Source organism: Xiphophorus maculatus, chromosome 23, assembly GCF_002775205.1.
Source record: "Xiphophorus maculatus strain JP 163 A chromosome 23, X_maculatus-5.0-male, whole genome shotgun sequence".
Taxonomy (NCBI): Eukaryota; Metazoa; Chordata; class Actinopteri; order Cyprinodontiformes; family Poeciliidae; genus Xiphophorus; species Xiphophorus maculatus.
The window spans coordinates 23,006,367-23,026,158 of NC_036465.1; the positions used below are offsets into that span (position 1 = coordinate 23,006,367).

The 19,792-nt window shown below is 39.5% G+C and overlaps 2 protein-coding genes across 4 annotated transcripts; both read right to left on the reverse strand.

Moving 5' to 3' along the window:
- Positions 1–1,669: 1,669 nt before the first annotated feature.
- LOC102228777 (LON peptidase N-terminal domain and RING finger protein 1-like) lies at positions 1,670–15,931 on the reverse strand. Its single transcript, XM_005795534.3, has 12 exons — positions 15,013–15,931; positions 11,410–11,528; positions 9,897–10,019; positions 9,618–9,785; positions 9,413–9,530; positions 9,207–9,282; positions 8,863–8,977; positions 7,379–7,500; positions 6,397–6,555; positions 5,808–5,970; positions 5,556–5,705; positions 1,670–4,306 (listed from the first exon to the last, which is right to left on the reverse strand). Exons 1-12 carry the CDS (start codon positions 15,308–15,310, stop codon positions 4,157–4,159), a joined length of 1,761 nt encoding a protein of 586 aa, XP_005795591.1. The 5' UTR covers positions 15,311–15,931; the 3' UTR covers positions 1,670–4,156.
- A 969-nt stretch (positions 15,932–16,900) lies between these two features.
- Positions 16,901–19,177, reverse strand: med7 (mediator complex subunit 7). 3 transcript variants are annotated; one of them, XM_023328309.1, is made up of 2 exons: positions 19,058–19,177; positions 16,901–17,874 (listed from the first exon to the last, which is right to left on the reverse strand). In XM_023328309.1, exon 2 carries the CDS (start codon positions 17,863–17,865, stop codon positions 17,101–17,103), a length of 765 nt encoding a protein of 254 aa, XP_023184077.1. In that variant the 5' UTR covers positions 17,866–17,874; positions 19,058–19,177; the 3' UTR covers positions 16,901–17,100. The 3 variants fall into 3 exon arrangements, with proteins under 3 accessions (XP_023184077.1, XP_005795486.1, XP_023184076.1); XM_005795429.3 differs by having other exon boundaries at positions 19,053–19,177; XM_023328308.1 differs by having other exon boundaries at positions 19,023–19,177.
- Positions 19,178–19,792: the final 615 nt, after the last annotated feature.

The following is a 19,792-nucleotide window of genomic DNA, read 5'->3' on the forward strand; positions in this document are numbered from 1 at the left end:
TCTTTTATACATCTAAGCAACATCCAGGCTTATAATTAAAATTCTCTTTTTGAAATTCACCACTCATGATGGACACAGAAAAAAATTTGTGCCATTAAAAGTAATAAACTATTTCATTTAAGAATTACACTAGGCATCCCTTTTATTACGTTCTTTGAGGATTTTGAGACTTTTGATCATATATTATTAAAGCAAGGACTCTGCATTTTGTGTTGTCGTAGTATGTCATTGTATTCAACAGAAGTTTGTGAAAGCCAAAAGGCATTTCCTGTTGTTTCTGTTTTGCTGCCAAAATGTGTCCCCCAGAGATCAGTTTTGGGAACACTTTTATTTCTTAGGGATCCTAATCAAGGCATTTTTAAATAATCGGTGTCAGGATCCCGGCTTAAAACCCAGCTCCAAATTGTTCTCCGAGTTTTTTTGATGCACAATTAACTACCACACTAAAACATTTTTCAAGGTGAATTACAAGCAAGTTATATCAAGAAGCAGATTCCACTATTTAAAAAAACCCCTAACAGTGCAAGATTTAAGGGGCTGAAGTGAATTCCCTCTGCAGGGTGTCTGCTTCTCCACATTGACAGGAAACAGTTAAAATTCTTATGTAAATGTCAGAAAATGGCAAAAAGAAACAATAGTATGTTACAGTTTATGTAAATCAACGGTACACGGTATTACAAAGATGTTGTACTGGGACTCTATTAGAATCAGCTGATTCTTAAATGACTAAAAGTGTCATCGAGCATACAGCATTCTGATTGGAGCTAGACTACAGTGATGAAATAAAAAAAATCCTCTTATGCTATTCTCAAATTTCTTGATGTAAATATTTTGGAATATTGATTTTGTTAATGACTGTATTAATATGCATATCATTATTATCATTTTATGTTTAATTAGCAACATTACATTTTTTTCTAACTCTTATCAATTATATTTCTAGAAGGAAAAAAAGTTATGCGACATATTTTTATCCACAAATCTGTCACTGATGCTTTCAATGTCCTTCCCTTTACAAGTTTTGCTCCCGTAACATTCTGCAATCGCGCTCGCTGCAGCCAAGTTCTTATTCAAAAATCATCCATTTGAGTCGTCTGCTACAAGACAAACACGCTAACCAGTAATCAAAAAGAATTTGCCTTGAAAACCTTTGTTTACAACAGCCCTTCAAAAAGTCAACAAATGGGGGGAAAGCTAGGACACTATCAGCAGAATTACTGCTCTTTGCCTGGCAATAGTGCAACACTTTCAGGGATGCAGGGAAAAACTGTGTAGTGCAACATAGACCACTGATCATCAAACCACAGCACTCAGCCTTTCCTGAAGAGATGCAGCTCATATACCTGCGCCCACATTATTACGGGGGCTCTCCGCGACCTCCCCTTACTTGCGGATCGTCGCCAAGAGCGGCTAACTTCAAATGCTTAGTGTTCTCTTGCGGGGAGACGATGTGGGCCGTGTGTAAATTGTTTTACAGGTGTTGCAGGGCATTCTCTGAAAAAGCCAATAACACAGTACCTAAAGTTAATAGACATCTGCAGGGTTGTTGAAGCAGCAGTCTAAAATGAACTAAAGAGTCCTGCACGGCACTGTGGTGCCTGAGCAGGAAAACCTATTAAACCTCCACCAAGAAATTCATTGTAAAGATGACCAAAGAGAAAACATGGGATGAGAAAACAATGAGACTTCAATTTTATTGTGAAGTAAATAACACCGTAGTGCAAAAATTGGTTAGGAGACCGATGGCAGACCGAAATAAATTAGCATTTAACAAAGAAAGATATGGCCTGTGTGGGCAATAAACTAAATACAGCATTGCACGTGCATCTTAAAAAATTAGAATATCTTTGAAAAGATGATATATTCCAGTAATTTAATTCAGAATCCGAAAGCCATGAATTACACTCAATAGATCCGTTATACAGAATAACTTTCAAGTATTTATTGATTTTCTTGGTAGGGATTATGACTTAAAGGTACTAAATTCAGTTTCGAAGAAAATTACATGATGTGAGACCAAGTAAAAAGATTTTTTTTATAGAGAAATATTAGAATATCACTATGATATGGCCTAGTCAGTCTTCAGGAAGACTGTTGTCACTTAGCCAGTAATTAGTCATCATCACCCTCTATAAGAAGGGTAAGCCACAAAAGGTTATCGCTAAAGAAGAGGTTGTGCACAGAGTCCGGTATCCAAGCATCCCAATGAAAAGTTGAGTGGAAAGAAAAAGTGTGGCCGGTAAAGCTGCACAGGTCCATGCTGAGGTCCATATGATGTTTTCACAATATGTGTGTATCATCAATTGGAGTACTGAACTGAAGTACTGAAATAAATTTATATTTTGAAGATATTCTAACAAACTAAGATGCACCTGTTTAGTGAAACATCAGAATACAAGTGGAGGAGACACAAAAAAGGACTTGTTTATCATTCTGAATATTTGAATTATCTGTCCCTTTTTGCATTAGATTAGCATTTATCTGGAAGATTTCCTAACACAGACATTAGAGATGAGACTGTTACCCGAGTCACCACTGGTGGGCTCCATATCCATCAGTTTATTCTCCTGAGGAACATTTCAAGCAGCAAAGAACCCCCTTTTATCCACAGCTATAAATACATTACCATACAAGCTTAGCGCATCCGTCAATTGAAGAAACTGCCATCAATAAGAAAGTTAGCTGGACTTTGCCGGACTGCTTCAAGTGATATGTCTGCCGTCATTCACTGCCCCACCATGCGAAAAGGCATCTTTACATGAGTCCATGACACAATAACAACTTCGAAGCATTCAACACAGAAATTTCTATGGCACGTATATGAAAGTGAAAAAATAAGAATAAAACCCAGTTATGCCCGTAGTTGTTAGTAAATTAACTTAACAGCTTTAACATTCCATGGAATGTAGCACTAGAGCGAACAGAAAATACCAAACAGTTCACCTCTTAAGTATTGTAGACCCCCCCCCCAAGGCTTCATCCAGGTCTCCTGATAACGTGGAACTCAAAGGTACCACAGCTGGTGGTGGAGGATGAGCCGGACCAACGCAGAGGTTGGAGCAAAGGGCCAGAGGTAGGCGCCGCGTCCGTCGTAGGTGTCCCCTCGTCGTTGGGGACGCGGACCAAGACGGACTTCAAACGGAGCATTTTATCCAAACTGCTTGACGACTGTCCCTGCGCAAGATGTGTTGGCACAGTTTTGTGTGCTATAACCGTAGCTGATATCAGTGCTGACAACACGGTATGATGACTTAAGAACAAAGAGCGGGGGACAAAAAAAACACATATTTACACCTAATGCAAACACACACAAGGCTATTTTCTTGTCGACCGTTCTCACACTAAAAAAAACACGCTTGTTACACTTTTTATTTGCCGATCCAATCTACACATTAGTAAATAAAAAAGGTTGCCTATGGTAAAATGCTGAGCAGCCGCAGTTTTTGTGGATTAGGAAACAAAATCGTCCACCTGCTGTTGTGTAAGAGAATCCGTTGTTATTGAGATATTTTCATGCAAATAGGTCTTTTTAAACTCTTTCTTTGTATAAAATTAGCCATGTTCAATGACTACCAAGGTCAATAGATCAGACAAGTATTGCTTGTTTCAAAGAATGATATTGAGTTATCAAAAACGATCATCATGGCCCTCAAAGAAATCCTCTCCAGATAATGTGTGCCATAAATGTTTGTTATCTCCACATGTAGCTAAGTTGATGCAAAGAGTCTTCTCCTAACAGGCTAAACAGGCTTTTTTTTAGATTCTTTGTTTTTGTAGTGAGGAGAGAGAAAACTCACCCAGTCTCCATCTGTAGCACATTTGGAAACGTGACCTGGTTTAAACTCCCCATGTATAACAACCTTTAATGACCCGAAAAAAAGAGTTGTCTTTGGTGAACCCCAAAGTTCTTACTGATACAAAAGTATTTAAAGATCTATTTGCAAAATCAAACAGCAGAAATTCCAAGTCTGCAATGAGTTCTCTAGTCAAATCCTTAGGTTTCTCCTTATGGCCAGGTTGGACTTTAAAACCGTCCGCTTGTTTAGGTCAATCCCGAACCCCGTGGTGAGTTGTGTACTTCTGCGTGAATGCGCTGGTTTCACTTTACGTGCGCGTCATGTTGAACCCTAGGTAGGCTGCGGTTGTGCTCCGGGTTCTAGCTCTGAGAAAAGTACTCCAGGACGAGGCGGAGGTGTCCCAGGCGGTCCTTGAGAGAGGTCAGTGACAGGAAGGTGGTTTGATAGGCGGGGTCCAGCTGAAGCACCGACAGGAGCCACCAGCACCAGGCCGGACCGTTAGTCGAGACCTAAACAAAGATGATAACGTTAAAAAAAAGATGTTTCCAAGCATGATAGTTGTGGAATGAAATAAATAGTAGAGATGCACCAAAACGTTCGCTGGTGACCAGAACTGTACAATTCACTCTTAACCGATCTCGACGACGACAAGTCAAGCAAACTTTGTTGTCAAGCTCATCATTCCTAAATGGCAACACGTCATGCTAGCTATTCACCGTAGAAGATATTGTTGAAGAAAAAAAACCTCTCACAATTGGAAAAGTGTTAATGAAGTCAGAAGAAAAGTAAAGATTTTAAGAAGCTATTCAAAACGAAGAGACTTTCTGTAGATATGTCAGCTGTTCATAAAGAACCAAACATAAGTGGAAAACAGGAAGGCTAAATGTATAACAGCAAAGTTCTTCTGTTTGAATAACTAAATATGCTGATTTTATAAATATTACACAGTCAGGATCTACAATCTCTCAGATGCAAACATAGAAACTATTGTTCATGGTTACTAATTCTAGTTGAGATAATCGCTGATATTGGAACTTCATGATTAGAGTCAGTTTAAAAATATTATGACTTCTCTTTCTCACAAACACATAGTTTAAAGTCTTGAGAAAGGCTAGAGAAATATTTTATGCTGTATGTAAAAAAATATTTTCCCCAAATCTCAAAATGGGTGAAAAAAGTGGATTTTGTTCATCATAAAGTTCTGACATGTCTTCAATATTTCACTTTAAAAGCAATCCGTGTTTTTAAATAGTGCGTGTGTTTGAGGAACAAGGGTGTGGAATTCACAGTGTCAGGATGGAGGATATTGCTTTGACTGTGGCCTCAATGTCTCATTTTATTTTTTTTTTTTACATATTTAAGGATCAACTGATCAGCCAGAAATAACTATTCAATGCTCTTAAGAGTCTACAAATGTTCAGATAAATATTAGACAAATTATTTTTGAATTTAAGTGAAGTTTTTCTTTCCAGTTTCACGCATGGCATTGAATGAATCTTTGTGCGCCTTGCCATGCACCTTGCGCATTTGCTGCAATATTTGAGTAGCAGTTGCACATCTATCGTCCTCGTCAGAAGGTAATCAAAAGTCTATCACTTCTACCTCCTGTATATTTTAGCGTCATCATCTCTTCACTTGATGTTTGAGGTGTGTCACTGCCGGCGTGAGAAATTTTTAAATTCTTGCTCTTAGTGGGGTTTTTCTATACCCACCAGCAGCAGGTGGATTGATGTTTTAGAGCTGTGTTATGGCACAAACCTGAATGTCTGCCTCCTTATCTGGCATGCTGCCATGCTGTCTGTTGATGTGCTCGCGGCTGCGGCTGCCCACGCGCTGATACCAGTCCTGGGCCTGCTGGTACACACTGTCATGAAGACGCTGCAAAAGCTCCAGCTCGCTACCGTCCACCTGACGCACACAGAGAACACCGAAGATATTCAGCAGGAGCTGAGACAGAAATCCGGTTCTCAGTGTTTGAATTCACTTGTATGTCCGGGAGAATTTCCTGACCTTGACGTCCTCCAGGTACTCGATGTCGGCCGTGTGATAGCCGTCCCTCTGACCTCTTTTGAGCACTCTGAATCTGCTGCCGCCCACGGTTTCAACGTAAGATCGCCCGTCAGGCAGCCGCTCCATGTCGAGGATCTCCAGCATACAGCCGTAGTCGGCGAAACTGAGGAACATGTGCAGCTTTAAAATAAAATACATGTTTCTATCTCACACTGCATATCTAATCTAAGACTGGATACATAAAAACTAGATAAGATTTAATATTTATTGACAAAATGTGATTTATTCTTTTTCAACTTACTCAAAATGTAATAGTAAACTATGATGCAATACATGTAATATACGTACTGTACATTCCAATCTAAATGACTGCTTCTTTCAATGGTTTTCTTGTCCCTCATTGTATTGATGGTGGGGGTTGTTGCCCGGTTATAATTTATATTTAACTAGATTCATGGAAAAGTGAACTATTTTTGAGTTTTCTTCACCATTTCATCAGATTACAGTTTGAAGTGGTGACTTACAAGTAGGCTAGTGAAGGTAGCCATATTTTAATGCGGCTGAACTATGATAGCGTGTGCTGTGATACCCTTTGCCATGCTCATAGCTGCACATCCCAAACTTCTTGGTGCCGGTCTCCATGCAGCGGCGCATCATCAGCCGGTAACGAGGCTCAAAGATGTGCAGTGGGCACGGCACTCCAGGGAAGGCCACCGTACAGACAAATATGGGGATGTCCTTGGTAAGGCTACAAGAGAGAAAAGTGGGAGGGGAAACTTATTGAAAATTCTGAGTACGTGCTCTCTCGAAAGAATAGACCCAAGCCCCTAATAAAACGTCAGATTTTACAAATGACAATCATTGAAAAACTTGTCATGCATTTAATTGGACAAATATTCTGTAATATTTGAATGAAAAAGAAACATTGAAAATGCACCAACCTGTTTGCAGAAGTAAGCACAATCGTAACCTAATGCTAATACTTTCTTAATCCACTTCATGATTGAAAATCCTAACTTATCCTTTTTCAGATGAAATCATCTAAAAGCATCTCTCATCTTGAGTTGACAACGTACTCTATATTACAAAAGTCATTCAAAGCTATCAATTTGTGTGTACATCTCATGGCTCCACGTGTTTTCTGTTACATTTAGTTCTGCACTCTTGCTAGGACTTTCTGTGCAGTTTTGGTATTCCTGAGCTTGTTGTTTGTGCAACAAGCTCAGTATGATTGTTTGAATGTTTCGGCAAACTACGGCTTTAGCTAAATGATGTAAACAACTAAAGGTTGAAGGAGATGCCACAAGGAAAGCTGAAACTTCTTTCTGGTAAATCAGATTCAGTAGTCTTAATGGTAGGCGTGTACACAAGAAGATGCTTCAACAAAGAGCCAATAAGTAGAGCTACCAGATCGTCACAACATTTTATTTTTACTTTCTTTTTTTTTAAATGTAAAAATAGATTTTGGATATTTTTCAGTTGAATAACAGAATATGTCAAATTACAAGTGGGAGTGGTTTTTATGGCAACAATGTAGTAATTTAATCAAACAATCTTAGCCAGTTGCCTACTTGGAAAGTTCAGCCATCTCTGCATCGTGAACCGTTTTCCTTTCAGCCAACTGAGAGGGGAAAAGTTGCTCCATGATCTCCTGCAGAAGTGTTGTGGGGTTGTACTTTCGGTTTTTTAAGTACTATGGAGAGAGAGAAAAAGAGACACAGTTATTGTTGATAAAACTGCAATAATACCATAAAACTATTACAATAATCTTTTTTTCTTTGTTTTTCTAGCTTTAATAGGTACAATAAATCATTCTCATCATGTTTAACAGTGAGCAATTACTTTTGAATTGAATTCAGTTGACCTTTTTGGTTCACATTAACCTTTTTGTGACTTGGAAAATAGTGACTTTATTGCTACATTCACAATGACACTGAGCTGTTACTTATTTAAAGAAAAATAAAGGCAATTCTAGACTTAGGGTTAGGATTATGCGTGGTAACTTTCGTCATATTCCCACTAGGTGGCAGTATGCCATGTTGAACTTCAAATTTATTTTAGGTGAGAAAAAACTTGAGCTCTGCATGGCGTCAATCAAAGGTGGACTAAGTTATTTTCCATCTGTTAGAAACCAGTAATTTGTAGCACGCAAATGACAAATGTTGAAAGAATATTCATGTAAATTCTTCATCTGTCTATCTAAATTGAATATATTATGTATCTATTTTATATATATATATATATTTGATCAGGGACAAGACAAAACAATATGACATTCAAAAAGTCCTTAGGCTAAAAGCTAGTCCACAGGCCCAGTCTGTAGGGTATAGAAGTTAACTTTTAAACTTTTAACACAAAGAACCTGTTTTAAGACTGATAAAAGAAAAATCCCATAAAATTAATGAAGTTAACAACCTCTATAAATAGCTGAGCAATGTGAGTTTTGCAAGTTTCATTGTTCACATGTTTGAATTTGGGTTTCTTTTAAAAGACTGTCCAAATGGGCGTGCTGTGGTGGCCTAGGGGATAGCGCGACCCACGTTTGGAGGCCTTGAGTCCTCGACGCGGGTTCGATTCCCACACCCGGCAACATTTGCCGCATGTCTTCCCCTTTCCTGTCAGCCTACTTTCATATAAGGGACAGTAGAGCCCACAAAAGACCCCCTGGAGGGAAAAAAAAAGACTGTCCAAATGTTGTAGATGTTTCTTACAGCATCTATGATCTATTTACGGATTTGCTTCAAAATTCCCTCTGGGACGAAATTATTAACACATTTAAAGGTCTGTTTCATGAAAAGACAAATGTTGAAAAGGCATCCAAGCAGGAGAGAGTATACATTTTCTGGATTTTACAATTTTCTGGCTTTTTATGTGATTGTGTTTTCAAGCGATTGTGTGATTTTTACGAGTAAAGTACAGAGTGAGGCAAAAACCATGAGGAAATCTCATAAAGTAGAGATCTTTATGAGGTGCACAAACAGGATATAAACACCATTTGGACTTAATTGCAAGAAGAAAAATAAAAAATAAAAAACATTTTCCGTTCATTGGTTACCTCTTGCAGCGGCTGTTTGCAGAGTGGACACCGTACGTTGTGGTCCAGACTCCTCTCGATGCAGTTTTTGCAGAAAGTGTGACCACAGGGTGTTGTGACAGGCTCAAAAAACAGCCTGCAAATGACAGAGTGGCGGATACAAGACCTAGTTAAATACAGCTCAGCAGCGGACGAAGGGTTGTGCTACTAATACTATTGCTTTTACGTTTGTTTACAGACTGTGAGGTAGCCAAACATTAACCAGGGAGAGTGAGAATGGAATCAGCCGGAGGTAGGTCTCCAGGAGAGACAAACTACACGCAGAGATGCATTATGGATTACAGGTAGCTTAGGAGGACACTGACCTTATGCATAGAGGGCACTCAAAGTCTGACACGGTGAGCACAGCCAGCGTTTCCTCTCTGTGCGCTTGACTTTCACCTAAGGCCGACAGAAAGTTGTAAGAAGTTAATTTTAAGGATGAAAAACTAGTTCCACAGTTATTTCAAACCAACACTGACAAGAGGTCTAGTGAAAATCATCATACGTCTCTGGCTGTGCCTCAGCTTACCTCTACCTTGGCATTCGTCCTTCCTCATCATCATTTCCTCGTCTTCCTCGGCAGCAGGCAGGAAGGAAACAGCTTGGCAGAGGCTGAGGCAGCACTCGGTACCTGCGTCATGCTTCATCTTGGAGCCAGAAACGACACGCACGCTCATTAGGCCAGGGTTGATTTTAACATTTATTTCGCCTCAACAGCGAAATATCGCCTTCACCTTGTGTGCTTCTCTCCTGTCTACGTTTGGGTGCTTGGCTTCTCCTTGTGTCGGCGCCTGAGAGCCACTGAGGGTGGTGATGGGGCAGGGATCTGTCAAGAACTCGGAAACCAGCTGCAGAATGCACGGCACCTCCTCCGGCACGGCTATCCCCTCTACCTGCAGAACCTTTTGGGTTAAATAGTAAAAACAGGGATGCATTTCTATAGCACTGCAGTAGCTTAGAGATTTCACGTCTTTAGTTCCTTATGGAAAATCTAACTTGAAATGCAACCGAACCTTCTTGATCTGGCTCTTTGCAGGAACAAAGTCAGCTTGGAGTTTTAGGCAACGGTGGAACTGGATCAGGGCTTCCTTCTGCTGACCCATTTCCAGCAGTACATTTCCTTTACGAAAAAAGCCCTGCGCAAACAGAGCAGAACAGAACAATCAGCGCAATCAGTGTTCTGGAGGAATCCACTTGTTTTTTTGTTGGTTTTTTTTTTTAAAAATGTCCTTGTATTTGTATGAGTTCAGCTCCCACGGCGCTTACTTTACAGTAAGCATGAGATAAGTCCCAGTAGAGTTGCTATGGTAGAACAGATTAATGTCATTAATGTTGTAAAGAAATAAATATGTGTCCTCACGCAACCATAGTGATACAGGAGTTAAAAGAAGTGATCCTTGTCCTAATTATCCACTAGAAAAACAGGAAGTCGTGGGTTAAACATCTGAAGTTCCGACAAACTCAGATTCACTTTAACATAAAGTATAAATTGCAATAAAAAAAATAAAAAAAAAGGTTGAACACCAACATTTTTACCTGTGTTACAATTATTTCTTAAATAAATGCATTCTTTTGTCCCACAGTGCAAATGCACTTAAATTAAAGGCTGGATTTTCATGTTACTACAAAGAAGTAAATGTTATTTTAAGCATATTTGTGCATCGTAACCATGACTACTAACATTTTTTCTTTCTATCGGTATGTGTTATAATGCCCCAGATAAATGCACATTATTCAAGTTTATGGTAAAATGCTTTTCTTCCTGATCATAAGTCCTGTCTGATCTGCATTGCCCGACGCTGTCAGTTGAACTGCTGATGATGTGAAATCTAATGTGACATAACAAATAAAACCAAACGTGTTTTATACCGCGTACGTAGTTTTCAGTGATTCTGCACACCAGCACGGAATTATTAAGTTATGACACAAGTAGCTGTTTGCATAACACTGAGTGTGATGTAACCTTAATAAAAGCAGCAAAAAAATAAATGAAAAAAATGGCTCTCAATGGAATTGCTTAGAGCTCTGGGGTAAAAAGAGAAGAGGGAATGCGCACTTTTCTGGTTACGTGTCATTGCATTTATGTTACAAAACCAAATGTTTTGGGTTACATTCAGGAAACACACTCGCTGAATTGCTGTGGCAATTTTATCATGGATGGCTACATACAAATGAGACGAAATTTCATAGAGGAATCTATTGTAAGCTGTTAAAACATTAACTATTATGATCAAATTAGTGTTGTTAGGCGCTTAGTGTGGAAGTGTGACTTCCTGCTGTGCATGCACATTAAGTTACGAGAATATAATCAAAATGCTGCCAGTTAAATATTTTAACTGACAGCTACTAATTGACAGCAGGGGAACTGAACTCAGCGTAACACAACATAGTCAGATATGAGAATGCTCTTTACACTCGCACTCTGGTTAAGCCACAATAACCAGCTGTCTGGCTACTATTTCGTTACATAGACGAAACTGAAAACATCTAATGATAGTGCGTGGAGAAAGAGGGCTTGTTTCTCACTTCTGTCCAGTTGGGTTGAAGGCAGCAGAGGTAGTCGAGGTCCGTCAGAGCATCGGAGAACCGCAGCAGGCCCAGGTTAGCTTCAGCTCTGAACAACTTCAAACTCTGATTGTCCGGGACTAGGAGGGAGCGGGGAAAAAGCAGACAGGAGCATGCATCAGTCGGAACAAGTGGCAACAGATACTAGCAAAATGAGTCATGCGGCAACATCTGCACAGTTCTTAAATTAGACTGCCAGATGTGATTTGTAAGCAGGTCAATTTAAGCTCTATTAGTAGGAGGAATTTTTTTTAAGGATTAAATCTGTTATCCAGCTGTGGATTTTCACAGTGATCTATTTTTCTTTGAACAAATCTACACTGTCAATAAAAACCCAGGCAGGCAGTGAATCGTGGAGTTACACTGAAATATTTCAAATGATACATAAAGCAGACTAAGAAAAGAAGCTCAGAGTAATCTGAATAACTGGCACATTTGCATATAGCTTCTGAAGCATTGAAGCTGCATTAGAACAACCTTACGTATTGTGTATGACTCCAAAGACACTCCGATGGCCCTATGAATTCAGTCATAAATGGCATTATTCTAATTCCCAGTACAGGTAGTCTAATTTTAGATTAATTATATTCAGCGGTAGTTGGTCCACAGGGGGCGCTAAGGCCCTCTCAAATGTGGAGAGAAAAAAAAAATCTAATAATGTATATACTTTTTAAAAAACAAAAGCACTACCAAGGTCAGTTCTCCTTATTTACCCAGTAATTTCCACCAAGTGACTCTCATTCATTATTTATAGAGCTAAATAGCCAATTACTTCTGGTTGCTCTAGGAAAGTAATAAATATTCAGCCGATCAGCATATTTGAATTAAATGTCTTTGGGCCACTGGAAATTTTGCCCGTGCTACAGAAACTGCAGGAAAGTTCTGAATTGCTTTGGTGATAAAGTCGATGACGGTGAAGACAGTCGAGGGGAAGTTGTTTCTGTTCATCAACTGCTATCTTTCTTTTCTTGTTTTGTTTTTTGTTGTTGTTGTTGTTGCTGATAATCAGTTATGAACATTGCTGTGGTTTACATCATTCTAAAGCTGCTCTGGATAAATATTCCTAAGATTTATTTATTCATTGTATAAGAAGGACCTGAAGTCCTGTTTGCTGACTCAGAATGTGCGAACGTAAATCTGAAAGAGTTCGCTGAGCGCCTCGCTATCAGATAAATCCAGAGAGGTTATTTGGTGGTGTGGTTTCAACAGAATCCAAGTCCTTCTGATGTCTTTTTTCTTTTTTTGTAGCTGTTACTATTTCATTCTATACCGGTGTGTTTTAGTTGTTTTAGGTAGGAAGACTTCTGCTATCTGGTGTCGTTGGCTGATTATCAGAAGTTTGCTTTTGATAGAATTTATTCTGTTGCTTGTTCAGAGTTATACTTCTAGACAATCGTACATTAGATTAGCTTCTTCACAAATATCACACGTTTTGCAAGTTACTGAACAGACTTTTCACTTACATAATGTAACCCTTCGGTTCATTTCATTCAGGATTCAAAACATTTTTGGTTTTTGCAGCAACCGATCACAGAATCCGACCAATGAGATGCTTGCTTGATAATTGACAAGTGATTGAAGGAAGAAAATTATTAGATTGGCATTTACCATAAATTTAAAATTACATTTGAATTTAGGTTTGGCTTTAAAAAAAATGCAAAGCTGTTATTTGTTTGACATGTAAAGATCTTTTTTTTAAAATAAAATGCAATGTTTTTATTGTCTTTGTTCGATTTCCTATTTGAAAAAATATTGGATTGCCTTGTGTATGAACGGTGCTATAATAATAAATTTGGCTTTTAAACATGGAGATCATTTTTAGGAATAGAGTTAGATACCAGGAGAGGAAGAAAACATCAATAACACATGGAAATTGTAATCAAACATGCTGAACCTCAATAACTGAATAACTTTGCTTGAAATAATCACTAGAGCTCATTTCTCTGTAGATCAAATAATGAAATCTGACCATTTCCATTTTCTTCAACAAATATTTCTGACTGTTGCAGCTTATACATTTTTGTTGCAGCCATCCAAAATACAAGTAACTGCCTTTGAATGAGGAGTTAAGATAAAAATATTCACATAAAAAAATATGAGTACAAATGGACGTGTCAGAATGACCTCTGCTCCGGAGCCTTGTGTGATCTCTCTACATGATCTCTCCCCTCCCAAGCATAATTTTGGGAGGGGAGGTTTTTAAGTTTGTTAAAAAATAATTAATAAAGCAGCAAAACAAATAGAAAAACTGACTGACTACTGCATAGTAGCTTTAATACACATGTTACACCAATTTGTAGAGTGTCTGTTACCTAAAACTGTTACACAAGTGCTGTTTATATGGAGCAGAGTGTCACAAACACTGACTCAGCGCATGGAAATGCCATTGCTTTTAAAAACAAAGAGAGAGAAACAGGTTCAACCATAAGCCTTCAAGAAACGATGGAAAACGATGCATGAATGTGAACAGGCATCATTGCATAACATTACATGATAGTGGACCATGTGTGGGAGATGTATTTAATAGGCCTGGCAGGGTCTGCATGGCACAGTGGCATGTAGACCTTGCCACAAACTATTGCTCTCCAATCCCTGGGTGCCCGACAGAAAGAACATATCTGGGGCAGAAGTTGTCTCTTTTAGATTTCACGTAGTCTCATGCACCAAATCAGGTCAACAGCAGAGGATGAGCAAGTGTACGCAGGATGGTGCAGGTTTTAGCAAAAAATATTCCACATCCTGTAGAAAAATGTCGACGTTGGATTGTTTTTTTGTTAGTTTTTGGTTTTGATGGAGGAAAATGGGAACAGATATGCCTCCTCAACTTGTGCCAAATGTTGTGATTGCAAGTCATCTGCTCTCTTCGCTTCTGACAGCATTTGTCACAGCGTGTGCGACTGACAAGGACAGATGGGAAGGGAAAAATGTTAAATGTGACTGCCGCATCAACACTTGAGCTAGACTAAAAGTTAAGAGTTTTTTTAATGTGCTTATTTCCTACATTAATAGTCTTTGACCTGTACACCGTTAAATTATTATACATTCAGCCTCAGCTTGCAAAAGACTCCAAGCCTAATTTGATTTAGAGCCCCACTTCCTATTTGTCGGCACATGAGCGTGTAAAGTAAAAAAATAAATAAATACATTTTAAAAGCAGCAGTATATGTTGGATTAGAGGTGTAGGCACCCCATATACAGAGGCCGCTAGTCCTCAACATGCGGGTTGTGTTCCTCTGCCTGTTTTCTGTCTAAATACTGGATATGAATGCTTAAAGTCTATAAAAAAATAAAACAAAATTGTGTTAATGAAACCAATCTTCAATGCCTATAGCAACAAATACAATTTTGCACAGAAAGCCAAGCGCTCTTGAGGGCCCTCTACTGGCTCGGAGTCCACAAGCAATGACTTATTTTGTTTATATTTGAGGCCGGCTCGTTATGTAGCTAAAAGTCTATCTCTGTGGTCCACATTCAGACACTTGACATGTACGTTATGCAGCAGTGATCTATAAAAACAAAAAACAAAAAAACAACGCGCAGACCAGTCTCTATGCGTTCCCTTACCTAAGTGCAGCCCCTCATTGGCCATGCGTAAAGCTTCCGGGAACTCGTTCGCTTTGAGCTTCTCCTGGATTTGGCACTTCACTCTCGTCTCTTCGGGCCAGCACTTTTCGATGACCCCGATGAGCAGAACGTTGTTCTTGGTGCTCCTCGCCTCCTTTTGTTTCAGCCTCTCTTTGCACAGCGGGCATTTGGAGGGGAGGTAGCCCCCCACGCACCTCCGGCAGAACGTGTGGCCGCACGGAACGGTCACCGGCTCGCACATTGGGAAGAGGCAGTGCGGGCACTCCAGCAGATCCATGAGTCAAACCTGCGTTTCTGAACGATGCAGCGCGGGGAGAGTTTCAAGCTTTGTCCGTCAAAGCAAACCCAAAGGGGGCGGGAGACCAAGGAGGGGGTCAATATTGCACAGTGCTTTCAAGTAACATACCGACGACCAGCGAACAGACTGGTTTGTGAGTCCCCCCTCCTCAAGAGCTCACCTTTTAGATTCACTTTTCAAACCGAAGCTATTCACTGACATTGTCTTTTCGAACATTTGGCGAGTCTTTGGTTCGGCTCGAGCAGCATCTTCCCTTTCTCAGACAGTTTAAATGGACACCGCAACTCCCAGTGCGACGCACCGCTCGCCTCGACGCTCCAAACTCCAAACAGCACCGGGCCGACCGGACCGAACAGCTGGGTCAATAAACGCGCACATTTACTGTTTCCTTCCCTTACTCAGGTGTCTCTGTCCGTTTTTAACCTCTGGAGCAACGTATCCACAGCCACGAAGCTCAGTTACTGTGTAACCCCATTACGTTACATAAATAAAAGTCACGTGACGCCGCAGCAGGCTTCGCGATTGGAGGAGAGCACCGCTTTCAGCCCTGTTGTGAAACCCAAGGATCCCGTGTTTCATAACCCGTTTTTTGCGACTAAAGTCCTTTTTTTTTTTTTTTCTAATTCGAAATACTATAAACTTCTGCTTTATAGAAGCGCCATGTCGCGTTTAAAGCCACTGTGGAGTTTCATGATTCAAAAAAAGCTCAGAATTGCTACATTAACTTGACATAGTGAAGGGAATCCCAGCAGAAGATAACGACATCCTGCCTGATCATGACATCAACCTACTTGTTTGCTCCTTGATTTTCTAAACACTCAGTAGACAGGAGAAAGCACAAATATCTATGATTAATCATATCACGTGTATGTTCTTTTTTTCTATTGCATATTTTAGTCTTCATTCGATAATGAATAAAAATAGATTTTTTAATCTTTTAATGTGACTAATTTCTGATCTTTGTATCGTTTCACCTGGATCCAGATTTTGTCCTATTTGGATTTTCTTGTAGAAACTACAGGGCTACAAAATCTCTGAGTTGATAAACATCAATTTTTTTTTGGTGTCACCGGTCAGGGTCATTGAAGCTTTAAATGCGAAAGTCAAAAGCAGATTTCTAACCTCTCCCCCAGATTTATTTTCCCTTCATATTTGCAAAAGAGCACCAGAAAACCTCCTCGGTCACAATGCAACGTATTTGCACGATTGCAAAGCTTTGCGTTTTTATTCTCCACAGATTCAGACCCGTTATGACTCACCATGCAGATTCATCCTCTGAGATCTTTCTCCCGTGCTGCCATGTGCACGGTGTGATGAGTGCAAGCAACCTTTCATAACACATGAACAAAACTTGCAGTCGTTTTTCCATAAAAACGAGCATTTCTCTCAACAGCGGCGGTGTGCAATAAACGCCGGGCCACATAGGCAGCAAGAAAAGCGAGTTGCACGCAATAGGCGTGCAGGAACTGACCTTAAGGTGACTTCACTGAATTACATGACATGCAAGTCATGGTAAGAGAGATAATACACCTTTATGTAGGTCGCTGTATCAAACTGTTGTGACAGGAGTGAACAGCAGTTGGGAATTTATTGAGTCTCACAGGAAAATAAACCTTGAAACTGAGAACATTAACTATCTACAGATTCAAATTCTCTAAGTGAACATAATCTTTGCAAATAAAAGCTAGAGAAAGCAAGAAATATCTCACAGAAGTAAAGACATGATTCAAAAGTACAAAAAGAAACAAGAAAACTTAAAACTGTCTATTTTAAGCTATTTCATCGATTATACTACACATGGCGGCGTCCTTGTCCCATGTTTTGTCCCTTTTTAAACTAGTAGTGTTTTTGTCCAGCATGCCGGCTGCCATGCAGCTGGAACCCGTTTCCTCCACGTCCATTGGTTCGCTTTTCAGCATGGGGGCCTGTCCAGAAGAACAACCAAAACTGGGCCCCGCAGACGAACTCTTAGTCCCGCCACAAGAGACATCCAGACCCTCCGACTGGGGCAAGTCGTCAGGTAGGGAGGCGAGGCACCCCTGGATCATCTCCACCACTCTTTCCAGATGTTTCTGGAACCTTTCGGCCGTCTCCAGCCTCTGCCTCTTCTGCACCTCCATCATCACCCTTAGCGTCTCCCTGGCTTGGTGGGGCCGGTACTCGTTAATCAGGTGGTGCATATGGACAAACAGAAGCTTTATGTCTTCCAGCTTCTCCTCCCGCTTTATGCTGCCCGGGCTTTTTATGAGGATGTCCAGCAAGTCCAGGAAGTTCACAAGAATGGACATGTTCAGCTTCTTGAGCTCCCGCTTGTGGTCAAACTGCATAGGGTGAAGCCTCTCGATGCCCTGGCTCTCCAGGGGACGGATGATGAGGTCGTCGCACTGGAACTGGTTGCCAAACATCATGTAATGGTCTCTGATGGGCGGCGGTGGCTTGGGGGCCAGGCCTTTGCGGATGTTTTCATCTGTGTACTCTTTGATGTACTGCGTCGGCGGCGGAGGCAGGGCGCTGACCTGCTGCGGTTCACCCATGATGTCAACCTGAACAACAAAGCCACAAAGACGACACGTGTTGATTCGAAAGGCTTATTTCAGACATTCCTTCCATTTTGTGTGAGCAGCTTCACTTGAAAGTACCAATGGATATTTTTGTCTTTTTGTCCCCATTTAACATGGATGTGTTTAAAATGCTTTTCTAATGCATTCTATTAAATTAATCCGCAAAGAAAGCCATCACTGCAACAATTTCACAAGCTGTTCTATTACTAACATGAATGTTTGTTACAAAGAACATGACGTTGATTGCACTTTACTGTGGTTTTATGTAACATATATAAAGTACCACATAATTAAGTCGAGCTAAAAAAATACAGAGTCTTCTACACACATATATATATAAACTTTTTGCACCAAGTACCATGTTGTTTTTTTCCAAGTAAATGGGAGTTGTTTTTTTTCCCTTTTAATCTGCTCAGCCATTAATTAAGCATTCAATATTTTATTTTATTTTTTTAAATCTAGTTTTAACAGTTTTTCCTTTGAGTTTTCATGAAACACAAACATAATATTTACACAAAATTAAAGCACATATAAGGAGTATATTTTTACAGTTAATAGTTTGCACAGGTGGTGTTTTTGCAACTCAATGGATAGTAGTAGTTTTTCAAGTGGCTGTTAAAAAATTTTATGAACACATATTGTGGTTGCAAAACATGAACCATTCTAATTTCCCACATCTCTGAATTTCTAAAAAAAAAAAAAAAAAGATGCTAAATAAAAGTACAGCAGCAGTCTCACACTAACTAATCCATATTGCCAAGTAAGAAATGCTTTCTAGTTTAGAGGTGCAATTGCAGCTTTTCACATAGTACATAATAGTATAATGTACAAAATTTCAAATTACTTGCATTACCCGTCGGCGGTTTAATATTAGAATTACACAAAACTGCCATATCTTCGATAACTGAAGCAAGCCACACGATCTACACGTTTTAACAAGAGTCTACAAAGCCATACTGTTGTTTATACATTAAAAGAAACTTGGTTGTAGAATATCATTGCGACCTCTCCGAGAGGATGCTAACATTAGACGCTAAAACTTTTGACTGAAACCCATCAAACGGTACAGTCACAACTAGCTTCGGCTAAATAGCTATATCCTTTAAGTAAAAATAAAGCGAACTACTTACAAAGGTAAGTAAAAATGTGTTTCTACACACCTTACCAGCGACTCCTCAGTCGTGTGAGAGTTGAATACAGATTTTAAACGACCTAAAATATCTTTCAACCATTAGCCCTGAGCTAGCTAAGCTGCCTAGCTCCTAGCAGAGCACAACGGCCGTTTCGATTCGCACTCTATTGGCTGAACTGAGCTCGTGACAGTTTCCAGAGCGCGGATTGGACAGTGGCTGCAGGAAGGGAGAAATGAACGTTGATTTGGATGGTTTGTGAATCAGAATCCATTACTGCAGTGCAAGCCGTGTGTTGTCATGTATTTATGAAGCTTATTTGACTTTTAAATAAAGTTATGAGGAAACCTCCTTCCGAGGAAGAATAAAAAGTACTGAGAAATGTATTTTTAGACCATGATTAGGAATAATAATTTAAAAAACAACTAATACTATATATAATTTTTATTAGTTGAGTGCACTAAAAGCGTACGTTTCACTACAGTCTCTTTTCTTAATTAATTAAAAAAATACAATGTATGATATTTACCTTAAAACCTCCTTTCTTGCTCACATAACACAAACGTCCATAGTGTGTTTTATATAACTTCCTTAATAATGTGTGTTTCTAACTCCAGAGAATAAATGCAAATATTGTTTATTTTTAGCCAGTGCAACAACACCAGCCACAGTGGTACCCTTGCAAAAAGTGTAAAAAGCATTTTATAAATCACGTTTAATTCCAGAGGCATAATTTAAGACTAAAGAGTAAAGAAATGTTCAAATATATA

What these genes read in the sequence shown, in the direction of transcription:
- med7 (XM_023328309.1), bottom strand. Translation starts at nt 17,865, where the DNA reads ATGGGTGAACCGCAGCAGGTCAGCGCCCTGCCTCCGCCGCCGACGCAG.
- LOC102228777 (XM_005795534.3), bottom strand. Translation starts at nt 15,310, where the DNA reads ATGGATCTGCTGGAGTGCCCGCACTGCCTCTTCCCAATGTGCGAGCCG. An exon ending in CAATGAGGGGCTGCACTTAG is followed by an intron (nt 11,529 to 15,012) that starts GTAAGGGAACGC and finishes GCTCCCTCCTAG; the next exon opens with TCCCGGACAATCAGAGTTTG. An exon ending in GAGATGGCTGAACTTTCCAA is followed by an intron (nt 6,556 to 7,378) that starts GTAGGCAACTGG and finishes TCTCTCTTGTAG; the next exon opens with CCTTACCAAGGACATCCCCA.